Below are 17,348 nucleotides of genomic sequence, written 5' to 3' on the forward strand. Positions count from 1 at the left end.
GGCACCTGCGCCAGCGCGCAGATCGATAGACTGCGGGCCCTCCACAATGACCTCTGCCACCCGGGGGTCACCAGGTTCTTCCACTTCATCAAGGCCCGCAACCTGCCTTACTCTATTGAGGAGGTCAGGACCATGACCAGGAACTGCCAAGTCTGCGCTGAGTGCAAACCGCACTTTTATAGACCAGACAGGGCCCACCTGATAAAAGCCACTCGCCCCTTCGAGCGCCTGAGCGTTGATTTTAAAGGGCCTCGCCCCTCCTCCGACCGCAATGTGTACTTCCTCAATATTATTGATGAGTACTCCCGTTTCCCGTTCGCCATCCCCTGCCCGGACATGACCAGTGCCACGGTCATTAAATGTCTGAACGACCTCTTCACCCTGTTCGGTTTCCCCAGCTATATCCATAGCGACCGGGGCTCATCGTTTATGAGCGACGAACTCCGTCAGTACCTGCTAACTAGGGGTATTGCCACAAGCAGGACCACCAGTTACAACCCCCGGGGGAACGGACAGGTGGAAAGAGAAAATGCGACAGTTTGGAAGGCCGCCCTGCTAGCCTTAAAGTCTAGGGGCCTTCCAACCTCCCGCTGGCAGGATGTGCTCCCCGATGCGCTCCACTCTATTCGGTCACTGCTCTGCACTGCCACTAACGCCACCCCTCATGAGAAAATGTTTGTCTTCCCAAGGAAGTCCACATCGGGGACATCGCTACCGCCATGGCTGACGTCCCCAGGGCCGGTCCTACTGAGAAGGCACGCGAGGACCCATAAAACGGACCCCCTGGTCGAGAGGGTCGACCTCCTCCACGCCAACCCCCAGTATGCTTACATTGCATACCCGGCTGGGCGGGAGGACACAGTCTCCATAAGAGACCTTGCACCCTCGGGGGCCGCAGTAACCCACTACCCACTACCACCCCCCCCCCCCCACGATCCAATATCCAGCCCCAGCAGACGGCAGGCCGGGGCCCCGCGACCCGCTCGACATCTACGAGGACGACACGCCTGTGCCACAGCCTACGCGGGACTCGACGCCGGAAGCTTCACTACCCCTGTTGTCGCCACGCCGATCACAGCGGCAGACAAGACCTCCGGAGAGACTCCAATACACTAACTTTTAATACACTTCACCCCGCCGGACTCAATTTTAAACAAGGGGTGAATGTGGTAAACCACTGTTTGTATTCCACTGTGTACATGCCTGGACATGCCTCGGCTGACTCCTCCCACAAGTCCTAGTATAAAGGTGACTGCTCCCCAGCCCCCTTTGTATTCTGGACCGGTCGACCACTCGAGGCAGACCTTCATTCTTTTGTTAATAAAAGCCTTTAGTTACTCTCTTAACTCTCAGTCTTTTATGAGTAATTGATAGCGCATCACCCGGGCCTGTCACCGGGAAAAAGCCCCGCAGCTGCCGTCCCGCTCGGGGCAAACGCCGGGCCCGGAGGCTCTTGTTCGGGGCCTGAGGCCCACCCCGGGTGTGTGTGAAGCGGATAATGTTGAGTGTTTTAACAATGGGGCCTGCGGCCGCACTCGGGGTGTGAGCAGCCCGCGTCCCCCCGGGGTTCTTGAACCCGCTCCCTGAGCTCTCTCACCTGATGTGTCAGCGGCTGCTGCCAAGGTCCGCGCATGCTCAGCTCACACTGCCCGGGTGATTGACGGGAGCTCCGGACCATTAGGGAGGGAGCGGGGCGGGGCTGGAGGAGCGAGCCGGCGGCGGGTCCTCCAACCAATCGGGGAGCCCAAGGGGAGGGACTAGCGTCGGCTGATTGTCTGATCCGCAGGGCAGCGAGTTTCTCCAGTCCCTTGTTCAGGGCCCGGGGCCAGGGGAGGCTGCGGGCCTTTATTCCCCTTATTGGACACAAGGCTCTTTGTCTCACAACACACTGGCTCAGGTTTTAATAGAGACTTTTTTAATTCATGAATAAAAGCAGATAAACCCCGTGCTTCTGTGGCACAAACTTTCTAATATTTTATAGAATCATAGAATGGTTACAGCACAGAAAGAGGCCGTTCGGCCCGTCGAGCCCGTGCCAGCTCTCTGCAAGATCACTTCAGCTCGTCCCACTCCCCGAACCCTCTCGCTACGAAGTCCAACATTCCATTTGCCTTCTTAACCGGTTACCTTCAGCGACTGGTGCACAAGGACACCCAGGTCTCGTTGCACTTCTCCTGCTCCCAATCTATTGCCGTTCATATAATAAGCTGCCATCCTGTTTTTGCCACCAAAGTGGATAACCTCGCATTTATCCACATTATACAGCATCTGCCATGCATCTGCCCAATCACCCAACCTGTCCAAATCATACTGTAGTTTCTCGGCATCCTCCTCACAGCACACATGCCCACCCAGCTTTGTGTCGTCTGCAAACTTGGTGATATTACATCTAGTTCCCTCGTCTAGATCATTTATATATATTGTGAATAGCTGGGGTCCTAGCACCGATCCCTGCGGTACCCCACTCGTCACTGCCTGCCACTTGGAAAAAGAGCTGTTTATTCCAACTCTGCTTCCTGTCTGCCAACCAGTTCTTTATCCAAGTCAATACCTTGCCCCCAATCCCATGTGCCTTAACTTTACACGCTAATCTCTAACGCGGGACCTGATCGAAAGCCTTCTGAAAGTCTGAATACACCACATCCACTGGTTCTCCCTTATCTATTCTACCAGTTACATCCTCAAAAAATTCCATTAGTCAAGCACGATTTACCTTTTGTAAATCTATGTTGACTTTGTCCGATCCTGTCACTGTTTTCCAAGTGCTCTGCTATTACATCTTTCATAATGGACTCTAGCATTTTCCCCACTACCGATGTCAGGCTTACCGGTCTGTAATTCACCGTTTTCTCTCTCTCACCTTTTTTGAATAGTGGGGTAACATTAGCTACCCTCCAATCCATGGGAATTGTTCCAGAGTCTATTGAATTTTGGAAGATGATCAGCAATGCATCGACTATTTCTAGGTCCACTTCCTTAAGTACCCTAGGATGTAGATTATCAGGCCCTGGGGATTTATCGGCCTTCAATCCCGTCAATTTCCCCAACACCATTTCCATACAAATACTGATTTCTTTCAGTTCCTCCCTCTCATTAGACGCTATGTTCCCGACATCTCTGGGAGGTTATTTGTGTCCTCCTTTGTGAAGACACAACCAAAGTAAGTATTTAATTGGTCTGCCATGTCTTTTTTCCCCATTTTAAATTCCCCTGATTCTGACTGCAAGGGACCTATGTTTGACTTCACCAATCTTTTTCTCTTAACATATCTATAGAAGCTTTTACAGTCAGTTTTTATGTTCCCTACCAGCTTACTCTCATACTCTATTTCCCCCCTCTTAATTAATCCCTTTGTCCTTCTTTGCTGAATCCTAAACTGCTCCCAATACTCAGGTTTACTGCTTTTCCTGGCCAATTTATATGTCCACTCCTTGGATCTTATGCTATCCCTAATTTCCCTTGTTAGCCACGGTTGAGTCACCTTTTTTTATTTATTTTTATGCCAAACAGGGATGAACAAATTCTGTAGTTCATCCATTTGATCTTTGAATGTTTGCCATTGCCTATCCACTGTCAACCCTTTGATTAACATTCCCCAATCAATCCTACCCAACTTGCGCCTCATACCATCGTAGTTTCCTTTATTTAAATTCATGACCCTAGTCTCTGAGTCAACTACTTCATTCTCCATCTTAATGAAGAATCATATTATGATCACTCCGACCCAAGGAGCCTCGCATAACAAGATTGCTAATTAATCCTTTCTCAGTACATAATACCCAGTCTAAGATGGCCTGATCCCGAGTTGGTTCCTCGACATATTGTTCCAGGAAACCATCCCGTATACACTCCAGGGATTCCTCCTCCACAGTATTGTTACTAATTTGGTTAGCCCAATCTATATGTAGATTAAAGTCACCCATGATAACTGCTGTGCCCTTATTGCACGTGTCTCTAATTTCCCGTTTAATGCCATCCCCAACCTCCGCATTACTGTTTGGAGGTTTATATACCACTCCCACTAACGTTTTCTGCCCCATGGTATTTCTCAGTTCTACCCATACAGATTCCACATCATCAGAGCTAATATCCTTCTGTACAATTGTGTTAATCCCCTCTTTAACCAGCAATGCTACCCCATCTCCTTTTCCTTTTTGCCTATCTTTCCTGAATATTGAATACCCCTGGATGTTGAGTTCCCAGCCTTGGCCACCCTGGAGCCATGTTTCCGTAATCCCAATCATATCACATCCGTTTACCTCTATTTGTGCAGCTAATTCATCCACCTTATTACGAATGCTCCTCGCCTTAAGACACAAAGCCTTCAGGCTTGTTTTTTTAACACTCTTGCACCTTTTAGAATTATTATTTACTGTGGCCATGTTTGATTTAAACCCTTGATTTCTCTGACTGCCACCTTTGTTTTTCTCCTTCCTGTCTTTTGCTTCTATCCTTGTTTCCCTTTCCTCTGTCTCTCTGCTCAGGTTCCCAGAGACTTGAGCACAAAAATCCAGGCTGACACTCCAGTGCAGTACTGAGGGAGTGCTGCACCCTCGGATGTGTCGTCTTTCGGATGAGATGTTAAACTGAGGCCCTGTCTGCTCTCTCAGGTGGATGTAAAAGGCCCCATGGCACTATTTCGAGAAAGATAGGCTTGCATTTATATGGTGCCTTTCATGACCACCAGATGTCTTGAAGTGCTTTACAGCCAATGAAGTACTGCAATGAAGTAGTCACTGTTGTAATGTGGGAAAGAGCAGTGCAGTTATCCCCAGTCTCCGAGCCTATGTTTATCCTTCAATCAACATAACAAAATGATAGATTATCTGGTCATTATCAGATTGCTGTTTGTGGGAGCTTGCTGTGCATTTCCCACATTACAACAGTGACTGCTCTTCAAAAGTACTTAATTGACTGCAAAGCACTTTGGGACGTCCGGTGGTGGCGAAAGGCGCAATATAAATGCAAGTCTTTCTTTCTTCACTGGTCTCAGCAGCGACCGCTTCTAGCTGATGGTTGATTGACAGCCGAGAGTCCGCGCATGCGCAGAGGACACCAACCCCCCTCCCCATACACAGGGAGCTGCGCCTGCGCACTCGGATCCTGTCGCACGGAGTCGGCGCGGGGCATTCCGGGGAAAGGTTTCGGTGCCTGGCCTGCTGAGTATTTCCAGCATTTTCTGTTGTTATGTTCGTTACAGAGTCGCGATCGGTGACGCAAAATGAGTTTTCGCCGCTCCGATTGGGTGGAGAATCGCGCGGGGTGGGTGGATCGGGAGAGAATAAAGAGAAATAGAAAAACCTGAGACTCCATGAGGCCCCGGACCGAGCGGCGTCAGTTGGATGGTAAAACGTGATCTCCTCGGGGACACGTGACCCGGGCTCACGGTCTGATTGACGGGAGCTTCCGACCAATAAGGAGCGAGCGGGGCGGGGCTGAAGGAGCGAGCCGGCGGCGTGTCCTCCAACCAATCGGGGAGCCCAAGGGGCGGGACTAGCGCCGGCTGATTGATCCGCAGGGCAGCGAGTTTCTCCAGTCCCTTGTTCCGGGGCCAGGGGAGGCTGTGGGCCTTTGTTCCCCTTATTGGACACAAGGCTCTTTGTCTCACAACACACTGGCTCAGGTTTTAATAGAGACTTTTTAAATTCATAAATAATAAAAGTAGATAAACCCCCTGCTTCTGTGGCACAAACTTTCTAATATTTTATAGAATCATAGAATGGTTACAGCACAGAAGGAGGCCATTCGGCCCATCGAGCCCGTGCCGGCTCTCTGCAAGACCACTTCAGCTAGTCCCACTCCCCGCCCTTTCCCCGTAACCCTGCAAATTTTTTTCCTTCAGGTATTTATCCAATTCCCTTTTGAAAGCCGTGATTGAATCTGCCTCCACCACCCTTTCAGGCAGTGCATTCCAGATCCTAACCACTCGCTCCATAAAAAAGTTTTTCCTCATGTCGCCTTTGGTTCTTCTGCCAATCACCTTAAATCTGTGTCCTCTGGTTCTCGACCCTTCCGCCAATGGGAACAGTTTCTCTCTACTCTCAAGAACCCTCATGATTTTGAACACCTCCATCAAATCTCCTCTCAAACCTCTCTGCTCTAAGGAGAACAACCCCAGCTTCTCCAGTCTATCCACGTAACTGAAATCCCTCATCCCTGGAACCATTCTTGTAAATTTTTTCTGCACCCTCTCTAAGGCCGTCACATCCTTCATAAAGTGCAGTTGAGGCCGAACCAGTGTTTTATAAAGGTTCATCATAACTTCCTTGCTTTTGGACTCTATGAACTGGATTTTCATTCAGAAGTCGGGTTGGAGGCGGAACTACAACTTTCGGGGTTGTCCCGCCTCCATCGAGATGTGGCCAATCCACGCAATTTTAACTTGATTGACCTTGTTGAGCCCACCCAGCGGGCTCAGCAGGCCAATTAAGCGCCACCCGGCAACAGGTGACGTCACAGACTGAAATTTCATCTGTCAAGATGTTTTGACAGATGAAATATCAGTGTTTCACAGCTGTTTGAAGCTGTCAAACACTGACAGTCTTACTTCTAACATGAGTCCTTCGCCAAAGACTCAGTTAGAAATCTCTCCTGCACAAAAAGCTGCAGGCTGTCACTTTTGACAGATCGCAGCCATTCTGCTTTCTGTGCCGGTGAGATGAGGGACTCCCTGAACCTAAAGGAAGGAAGGCTGAAAAGGTAAGAAAATGTATGCAAAACTTTTAAAATCACTTTAGACACACCAAACACACTTACCTTTGCACTCATGCACACATCACTCACCTGAACACCGACATCTCAACCCCTCCAAGCCCTTCAACCCGACGGCCCGACGACTCCAACTTGGCTTAAAAATAGGGATTAGGCTAAAAACTGCCTGTTTACTACCTGTTAACAGACAGTTAATTGGCACTAATCCCTTCCCGCCTCGGGTAGGCGGGTCCCAGTGCGGGGCGGGTACCCGCCTCCTTTGAAATTGGCATGGAGGTGGGTTGGGGGCGGGATTTCGGGAATTTAACCCCCCGCATGTCTCCAAACCCGACTCCACGGCACACTGAAAATCGAGCCCTATGCCTCTATTTATAAAGCCCAGGCTCCCTTATGCTTTTTTAACCACTTTCTCAACCTGCCTTGCCACCTTCAACGATTTGTGCACACATACCCCCAGGTCTCCCTGTTCATGCACCCACTTTAGAATTGTACCCTTTAGTTTATATTGCCTCTCCTCATTCTTCCTACCAAAATGTATCACTTCACACTTTTCTGCATTAAATTTCACCTCCCACGTGTCCGCCCATTCCACCAGCCTGTCTATCTCCTCTTGAAGTCTATCACTATCCTACTCACTGTTCACTATACTTTCAAGTTTTGTGTCATCTGCATATTTTGAAACTGTGCCCTGTACACCCAAGTCCAGGTCATTAATACATATCAAGAAAAGCAGTGGTCCTAGTACCGACCCCTGGGGAACACCACTGTATACCTTCCTCCAGTCTGAAAAACAACCGTTCACCACTACTCTCTGTTTTCTGTCCTTCTAGGTGGTGGAGGTTGTGGGTTTTGGATGTTCTGTCAAAGTTCTGGTCGAGTTGCAGATGTATAAAGTTCCTCTCCATCGCCCCCTCCCCCTCCCACCTCTCACTCTCCTCCCATAGAGGCCAGAGTCGTGTGCAGGCCCAGACCAGGTGGTGGATTCCCTTCCCTGAGGGGCATCAGTGAACCACTTGGGTTTTTACGACAATCTAGCAGCTTTCATGGTCACTTTTTTCTAGTGCTGGCCCCACAAATGACCAGATTCATTGAGCTCAATTTCACAACCTTGTTGTATCCGTGTGTTAATGGAGCCACGGAATGCAGGAGTTGGTTTAACAGGTGTTTACTGAACAAAGTCTGGAGGTGAACTAAAAGATACAAGACGCTATACAGGCTTATATACCCGAGTGGTCACTACCGGTATTACAGTACACAGGGGCTCTTAAAGGTACATACACTACAATTCCTCCCCTTTTAGATAATTAGTACATAACATTTTAAGTAATCATTAATTAACATGTTTACAAGAACAATAATCTACACATTTGCTGCAGTTAATCAATTATAAGTCAGTCTCTCTGGAGGCTTCCTGACTCGGTCCGGATAACGCCTCGGTGGTGTAGTAGTTTTCGGTGGTGTAGTAGGTTCTTTTGGCAAGGTCGATTCGGCTTGAATGCCAGTGTCGGGTTCATCTGGTTCCAGTATCACTGGATCGGAGGTAGATACTATGGGTATCTCTGCTTCATCATTAGGCATATAGAGTTGTGGTGTAGGTTGTCCCTTTTCGGATGACGCTATGATCTGGTCAGCATGGCGCCTTATTATGCTTTCTCCAATGTCCACGGTATACATCAGCAGTCCTAGTCGTGTGCAAATAGTTCCAGGCTGCCATTTCTCGGTACGGTAGTCCCGGGCCAAAACTTGTTGACCTATCTGGAAGGTTCTAGTTGGCCTTTCATTCATGCCTTGAAATTGCCGGTTCTCTACGTCCCTTCTGATGTTTGGCTTGATTAAATCCAGCCGGCATCTTAGTCTTCTATTGAAGAACATTATGGCAGGAGTTTGGTTTGTAACCATATGTGTTGCATTCCTGTATGCAAACAAGAAGTTATCTACCTTATGTTGTAGATTTATGTCTTCATTACCCATGGCCTTTATGGCCTTCTTGAAGGTCTGGACAAACCTTTCAGCTAATCCATTGGTGGCGGGATGGTATGGGGCGGATGTGTAGTGCTTAACCCCATTGTTTTTTAAGAACTTCCTGAATTCTTCGGACACAAATTGCCAGATCTGTTCAGGCAGCCCATTCCTGGCAAATATGGTCCTTAATACTGTGATGGTTTTTTCCGTGGTGGTGGAGGACATCTTTATTACCTCCGGCCACTTGGAGTGTGCATCCACCGCGATTAAGAACATTGAGTCCATAACTGGACCAGCAAAGTCGATATGTACCCTTTGCCATGGAGATGAGGGCCACTCCCATGGATGTAGAGGGGCTTGTGGTGGGGCGTTTTGGACCTTCTGGCATCCTAGACAGCTCTTGGTCATTTCTTCGATGTTTCCATCGATACCTGGCCACCACACAAACGCTCTGGCTAGGTTCTTCATTTTCACTCCACCCAGATGCCCCTCGTGAAGCTCTTTTAGCACTTTATCCTGGAGTTTGAGTGGAATCACCACTCTGGATCCACGCATCAAGGTTCCTCAGCACACTGACAGCTGTTCTCTTCTTTGCGAGAATGCTGGCAACAGTGGTTCGCCATGTGCTGGCCATCCCTTCACCGTTAAATCGTAGACTTGTGAGAGAGTCGGGTCATTTCTCGTTTCCTTTTCAATGGTAGAATTTGTTACTGGTAGACATTCCACTATGGTTGAGTGGAACATCTCCACTGGGTCCACTGTAGGTGCCTCTTCTACCGTTGGCAACGGTAAGCGCGATAAACCGTCAGCATTCCCATGCTGTTTTGATCCTTTGTATTCTATGTCATATTGGTGTGCCCCTAGGAAAAGGGACCACCTCTGTAGCCTTTGCGCTGTCATAATGGGAACGCCCTTTTTAGGGTTGAATATGGAGACGAGGGGTTGATGGTCAGTCAACAAGGTAAATTTTTGTCCGTGTAGGTAATGGTTGAATTTCTTCACTCCCCACACCAGGCTGAGTGCTTCCCTGTCGTTCTGGGCATAGTTACGCTCAGCTGAGTTCAATGAGCATGACGCAAAAGCTATCGGCCGCTCCGAGCCATCAGGGAATCTATGCGATAATACCGTTCCTACGCCGTAAGGGGATGCATCGCACGCCAGTCTGATTGGCAGTGATGGGTTGTAATGAGCCAACACATCCTTAGACGTGATCAAGCCTTTGCATTTATGGAAGGCACGTTTACAGTCTTCGCTCCATTTCCAAATTACTCCCGTTTGTAGCAGTGCGTTAAGAGGGTGCAGAACAGTTGACAAGTTCGGTAAAAATTTATGATAGTAATTTATCAATCCCAGGAACGACCTTAATTGTGAGACATTTTCAGGTGCTGGGGCTTTTATGACCGCTTCAATTTTTTCAGGTGACTTATGCAACCCTTCTTCGTTAATTATATGGCCACAATATGATATTTGTTTCTGGAAAAATTCGCACTTGGGCCGATTTGCTCGTAGGCCCCGTTCCCTCAGCCTAGTGAGCATCTGCTCCAAATTGGCAAGGTGCTCGTTGTCGTTTTCTCCTGTTACAAGGATGTCGTCTAGGTAGCATTGAGTCCCCGGAATCCCTTGCAGGACTTGCTCCATAGCTCTTTGCCAGATAGCTGGAGCTGATGCTACTCCGAAAACCAGTCGATTGTACTGGTACAGGCCTTTGTGTGTGTTTATCGTGAGATACTTTTTAGAGGTCTCCTCAACCTCCATCTGGAGATATGCCTGTGCCAAGTCAATTTTGGTGAAACGTTTCCCTCCGGATAGTGAGGCGAAAATATCTTCTATCCTCGGAAGAGGATACTGTACCGTGTGAAGGACCGGGTTTACAGTCACCTTGAAGTCCCCATAGATCTGTTCTTCAGATTTATCATTATTCAACGTTTTCTTCATGACCGGGACGATGGGTGTTGTCCACTCGCTCCAATCTACCTTGGATAACACGCCTGCCTTTTCCAAATTCTCCAGCTCTGCCTCGACTGCTGGACGAATTGCGTATGGCACCGGCCTTGCCTTAAAAAACTTGGGAATTGCCGCATCTTCCACTTTTATTGAGGCGGTGACGCCTTTCAAGGTTCCTAGTTCCTGTTGAAACACTTCTTTGGCGTTGACCAAGATGTCTTTTAATCGTTCAGGTATGACGTCATCATCATTTTTTTTCTTACTGGTCACCGTCAGTGCCTGAATGGAGTGCCAGTCTAAACGTATCTTCCTGATCCATTCACGTCCCAACAGCGGTGGACCACCATCTTGCAGAAGTATAAATACAACTTCTGTATTTCCTTGCCGTTGTATACAACAGGCACCCTTATTTTCCCTCTGGGGTATACTTTCTGCCCCGTATATGGCTTCAAGATAATGGATGTGTCTTTCAAAGGTATATGCGGAAATAGCCGCTTGTAATCCCGTCGACTTATGACGGTCAGAGCTGATCCTGTATCTAGCTCCATTTTAACTGGGGACCCCGCTATCGTGAGGGTAACCCAAATGGTCTGGTAATCTTCTTTGGCAATTACATTATGTAATTTGAGACAGCTTAGTCTCTTGTTTCCGGAGTCGCTATCGCTCTTCTGGTCTTCGGAGCTACTGTCCGTCATCATTTGTACCTTTCTGTACTTTTCCTTATTGATTTTTTTTCTGTCAGTGGATTTTTTGTTTCCAGATCGGCATACATGTGCAATGTGTCCCATCTTTCCGCATTGCCTGCATGCTTTGTCCTTGAACCAGCAGTCCCTCTCGTCACGGGTGGATCTGCCGCAGCGATAACATCTCTCGAAACCCTGTATCATTTCATGGGTGCCGAAGTCCTGTGGCTTTTGCTGTATCTCTGCAGCTCCTCTTGCTGCTGCTTCGTATGATACAGCCACACTGAAAGCCTTGTCCAGTGTCAAATCTTTCTCAGAAAGTAGCCTTTTCTGTGTTCCTTCACTTAGGAGACCGCAGACGAATTTGTCTCGTAGAGAATCTGCCAGTCCTGCCCCGAATTGGCAGTGCTTTGACAGCTTTCTTAATTCGGTGAGGTAATCAGCGTTACTTTCATTCTTGTGCTGATTCCTCCTGAAGAATTTGAATCGTTCCACTATCAGCAGCGGTGTTGGGTTTAAGTGCTCCTGTAGGGTATCAACAATCTCCTTAAAATTCTTGTCCATCGGTTTGGCTGGAGTGATTAAGTTTCGTAACAGCCCGTATGTCCTTGCGCCCATCAGATTTAGAAGTACCGATGCCTTTTTATCATCCTCTACTTCATTCGCTGTGCAATATACCTCCACTCTTTCCACATATGTGGTCCAACCCTCTATATTACTATCGAAAGCAGTAATATTGCCAGTCTTAGGCATCCTGAAAATCAAAAATGGCGCCTCCCGCGCTTTCCTTTCTTCCCTGCCGAGAAAAAATGGCGCCTCCTGCCCTTTCCCGCCGCTGCCGCTGCTGACAACGCTGTTCTCTGCGGTTTTTATTTTCACAGATATTTTTAATAGTTGGAGACTCGTTCCCGCCGGACTCTCTGGGACTTTTCCCTCCCTCTGCTTGGTCCGAACGCCGACCTGCTTTGCAGCGCCGGCCGTCTCCCGAGTGCTCCACCCTCCGTCTCTGTTTGCCTCCGCCTTCCGACTCGCTGCTCGGCCCTGCTGCAGAGCCACCCGATCGAGCCCCAGCCCGCCGCCCAGGAAGGATTAGTGCACTACCTGCCACCAGCCCGGCTAGCTGGTGAAACCACAGTTTTTTTTTTTTTTTTCTTCGACCTTCGTCTGAGGAATCGATCTCCTTGAGGTGCTGCCGAATTGCAGGTAAGTCCGTTTCCAATTCGTCGCCACTGTTGTATCCGTGTGTTAATGGAGACACGGAATACAGGAGTTGGTTTAACAGGTGTTTACTGAACAAAGTCTGGAGGTGAACTAAAAGATACAAGACGCTATACAGGCTTATATACCCGAGTGGTCACTACCGGTATTACAGTACACAGGGGCTCTTAAAGGTACATACACTACAAACCTGTCTTTGTTTTCTTGTGGGTTCTCTCACGCTCCCTGTTTTATATTAATTTTACAGGGTATTAGAAGGGGAGGATTTGCAGACAGGAAACTCAAACCACACATCATGTCAAGATCTGACAGTCAATCGACTCATTGTATCTGAATATCACCGGCCTCTGAACATGGAAGCAAAAAGCACCATTCACAGCGGGGAGAAACCGTACACGTGTTCTGTGTGTGGACGAGGCTTCAGCCAATCCTCTGGCCTATCGACACACAAGCGCATTCACACTGGGGAGAGGCCATTCACCTGCTCTGAGTGTGAGAAGGGATTCACTAATTCATCTCAACTACTGAGACACCAGCGAGTTCACACTGGGGAGAGGCCGTTCACCTGCTCCGAGTGTGGGAAGAGATTCACCGATTCATCCCACCTACTGAGTCACCAGCGAGTTCACACTGGGGAGAGGCCGTTCACCTGCTCCGAGTGTGGGAAAGGATTCACTGAGTCATCCAGCCTGCTGAATCACCAGCGAGTTCACACTGGGGAGAGACCTTTTAACTGCTCGGACTGTGGGAAGTGCTATAAAAGTTCTGGGGAACTGACATGCCATCAACGTGTTCACACTGATCAGCGACCGTTCAGGTGCTCTCACTGCGGGACTAGGTTCAGGCGATCATCTGAACTCACTATACACCAGCGCACTCACACTGGTGAGAGGCTGTTCACCTGCTCCATGTGTGGGAAGGGATTCACTCAGTCATCCTACCTGCTGAAACACCAGCGAGTTCACACTGTGGAGAGGCAGTTCACCTGCTCCGTGTGTGGGAAGGGATTCACTCAGTCATCCTACCTGCTGAAACACCAGCGAGTTCACACTGTGGAGAGGCCGTTCACCTGCTCCATGTGTGGGAAGGGATTCACTCAGTCATCCTACCTGCTGAAACACCAGCGAGTTCACACTGTGGAGAGGCCGTTCACCTGCTCTGAGTGTGGGATTGGATTCAGTCGTTCATCCAACCTGCTGACACACCAACTTGTTCACACTGATAAGAGACCTTTTAAATGTTCTGACTGTGAGAAGAGATTTAAAAGCAATAAAGATCTGCTGAGACACCAGCGAGTTCACACTGAGGAGAGGCCATTCACCTGCCCTGTGTGTGGGAAGGGATTCACTCAGTCATCCACCCTGCTGAATCACCAGCGAGTTCACACTGATGAGAGACCTTTTAAATGCCCGGACTGTGGGAAGTGCTATAAAAGTTCCGGGGAACTGACATTCCATCAACGTGTTCACACTGACGAGAGACCGTTCAGGTGCTCTCACTGCGGGATTGGGTTCAAGCGATCATCTGACCTCACTGTACACCAGCGCACTCACACTGGGGAGAGGCCGTTCACCTGCTCTGTGTGTGGGGAGGGATTCACTCGTTCATCCAACCTGTTGAGACACCAGCGAGTTCACAAGTGACTGCAGGAGTTGGATTCTGCTGTTATTGCTGCTGTTAATCACATCCAGACTGAACCATGTTCATTCTGACAGTTGGGGTTTGTTTCTGCTGATGTTAATAACTCCTGTAACTGGGCTGGAGTTTAATATTCTGGATAAATGTCAAATAAACCAGCTTTGTTTTAAACACATTGTTGCAGATTTTCTTCCTTCCCACCTGAGTGTTTAGCATCACCTGGCTGGAGCTCAGAAAGGACAATGTGGGGGAGGATCGTACGGCGGGAACAGAACTTCAGCCTGGACACAGTCCTTCAGGGCCACACTGAGAGGGGCAAACGGCACTTTGGTCTTTCTCGTCTCTCTTCACTGACAGCAAAGTCCCCGTGCGGGTTAATCTTGAGGTCTGTAAGAAATGTGTCCCAGCCGCTCTCTGCCATGGTTCAGAGCTCCTAGGCATGGAACAGAAGGCTCCTTTACAACTGTGTTTAGAGTCAGGAAGAACAACGGTGAATGCTGGAAACGTGCTGTCAAATCAGAGATTGGTGTCAAACTGCGATCTGTTCCTGACTGAAAGTGAAACGTCAGGTTTAAGTTTCCAGTCTAAAAATGACTGGTAATTATTCTATGTAAATTTAACGTGTTTGTGTGACAGTCCTGAGTCTACCATTTTAAGGCAGGCGTTAACCCATTTAAAATAAACCCTTTGAAAATAAGTTGGTTAAAGTCCACATTAAAATAGCAGATGGAGGAGTTCACGGGAGCCTGTTAACTGCTGGTTTGAGCTGCTAGATCTGTTCTGAATCTACCCCATTTAGCACAGTCGTTTCCACAATGACTGTGCAGTGGTCACTGCTGCCATGGACAGATGCATCTACGACAGGTAGATTGGTGAGGATGAGGTCAAGTAGGTTTTTCCCTCTTGTTGGTTCACTCACCACCTGTCGCAGGCCCAGACTGGCAGTTATCTCCTTCAGGACTCGGCCAGTGGTGGTGCTACCGAGCCACTCTTGGTGATGGACATTGAAGTCCCCCATCCAGAGTACATTCTGTGCCCTTGGTACTCTCAGTGCTTCTTCCAAGTGGTGTTTAACATGGAGGAGTACTGATTCATCAGCTGAGGGAGGGTGGTAGGTGGTAATCAGCAGGAGGTTTCCTTGCCCATGCTTGGACCTGAAGCCATGAGACTTCATGGGGTCCACAGTCAATGTTGAGGACTCCCAGGGCCACCCCTTCCCAACTGTATACCACTGTACCACCAGCACTGGTGGATCTGTCCTGCCGGTGGGACAGGGATGGTGATGGAGGAGTTTGGGACATTGGCTGAAAGGTATGATTCTGTGAGTATGACTATGTCAGGCTAGCCTGTGGGACAGCTCTCCCAATTTTGGCACAAGTCCCCAGATGTTGGTGAGGAGGATGTTGCAGGGTTGACTGGGCTGGGTGTGTCATTGCCGTGTCCATAGCCGGTGCCGAGGTCGATGCCAGGTGGTCCGTCTGGTTTCATTCTTATTATTTTGCTTCGTAGCAGTTTGTTACAACTGAGTGACTCGCTGGGCCATTTCAGAGGGCAGCTAAGAGTCAACCACATTGCTGTGGGTCTGGAGGCACATATAGGCCAGACCAGGTAAGGACAGCAGATTTCCTTCCCTAAATTACATTAGTGAACCAGATGGGTTTTTACAGCAATCCGATAGTTTCATGGTCACCATTATTGATATTAGCTTTTTATTCCAGATTTATTTAATTAACTGAATTTATATTCCCCAGCTGCCGTGGTGGGATTTGAACTCATCTCTTTGGATCATTAGTCCAGGCCTCTGGATTACTAGTCCAGTGACATTACCACTACACTACCGTTCCCGTGTACCGTTTCTACTCGGAGATAATAATAATAATAATAATCAACTTTATTGTCATTGTTAGTGCACAAGTGCAGTACAACGAAATGTAGGCTTGCGGCTCCCGAGAGTGTACAATTTGATTAAGACATTTAACATTCAACATTCATTTGGCTTATAATACATAAACATAAACATAAACATAATAAAGTGCATTGACAGATGTGCAGGCTTTAGAGCTTATTTGTGGAGTTCAGTAGGATGACAGCCCTGGGAAAGAAGCTGTTCCTAAATCTGGTCGTTCGGGTGCGAATGCATCTGTAGCGTCTCCCAGATGGCAGGAGGGTGAGCAGACTGTGGCTGGGGTGGGTAGGGTCTTTGATGATGGTCAGTGACCTCCGTAAACAGCGTTTCTGGTAGATGTTCTCTATGGTCGGTAGCCGGGTGCCGGTCATGCGTTGGGCAGTTTTGACTACCCGCTGCAGGACTTTCCGGTCATAGGAGCTACAGCTGCCATACCACACTGATACAGTTCGTCAGGATGCTCTCTATTGTGCAGCGGTAAAAGTTAGAGAGGATCAGGGGTGACAGGTTGCATCCCTTCAGCCTCCTTAGGAAATATAGGTGCTGCTGGGCCTTCTTCACCAGAGAGGAGGTATTGAGGGACCAGGAGAGGTCTTCCGTGATGTGGACTCCGAGGAACTTAAAGCTGTCCACCCTTTCCACCACAGCCCCTTGGATGTGGATGGGGGTGTGACTTCCGCCTTTAGACTTCCTGAAGTCCACAATGATTTCCTTGGTTTTCTTGATGTTAAGGGCCAGGTTGTTATCGGTGCAGCACTTCACGAGATGCTGGACCTCCTCCCTGTAGGCTGACTCATCCTTGTTGGTGATCTGGCCTACTACCGTGGTATCATCCGCAAACTTGATGATGGTGTTGGAACCATGAACACCACGCAGTCGTGGGTGAAGAGGGAGTAGAGGAGGGGGTTCAGCACACAACCTTGTGGGGCCCCCGTGTTCAGGGTCAGGGGGGCGGAGGTGTGGTTCCCTAATTTGACAGACTGGGGTCTGTTAGGAAGTCCAGGGTCCAGTTGCAAAGGGAAGTGTTCAGGCCAAGAGTGTGGAGTTTGGTGGCCAGCTTGTTGGGGACGATAGTGTTGAATGCTGAGCTGTAGTCTATGAACAGCATTCTGATGTAGGTCTCTTTACCGTCTAAGTGATTCAATGCAGAATGTAGAGCAGTTGTGATTGCATCCTCTGTTGATCTGTTTGCGCGATAGGCAAACTGGTGTTGGTCAAGAGAGGCGGGAACACTGGCTTTGATGTGAGCCAGGACCAGTCTCTCGAAACGCTTCATTATGATGGGT

General features: G+C 48.7%; 1 protein-coding gene across 1 annotated transcript; it reads left to right on the plus strand.

The window, feature by feature from the left end:
• The first annotated feature begins 11,644 nt into the window (after nt 1–11,644).
• LOC147118694 (uncharacterized) lies at nt 11,645–14,321 on the plus strand. Its single transcript, XM_085984521.1, has one exon. It carries the CDS (start codon nt 12,872–12,874, stop codon nt 14,159–14,161), a length of 1,290 nt encoding a protein of 429 aa, XP_085840647.1. The 5' UTR covers nt 11,645–12,871; the 3' UTR covers nt 14,162–14,321.
• Nucleotides 14,322–17,348: the final 3,027 nt, after the last annotated feature.

This window comes from Somniosus microcephalus, chromosome 4, assembly GCF_052327205.1.
Source record: "Somniosus microcephalus isolate GS21.2 chromosome 4, FLI_Smic_1.0, whole genome shotgun sequence".
NCBI lineage: Eukaryota > Metazoa > Chordata > Chondrichthyes > Squaliformes > Somniosidae > Somniosus > Somniosus microcephalus.

Excerpts from the sequence above, each read along its gene's own strand:
- LOC147118694 (XM_085984521.1), top strand. The coding sequence starts at position 12,872 with ATGGAAGCAAAAAGCACCATTCACAGCGGGGAGAAACCGTACACGTGT.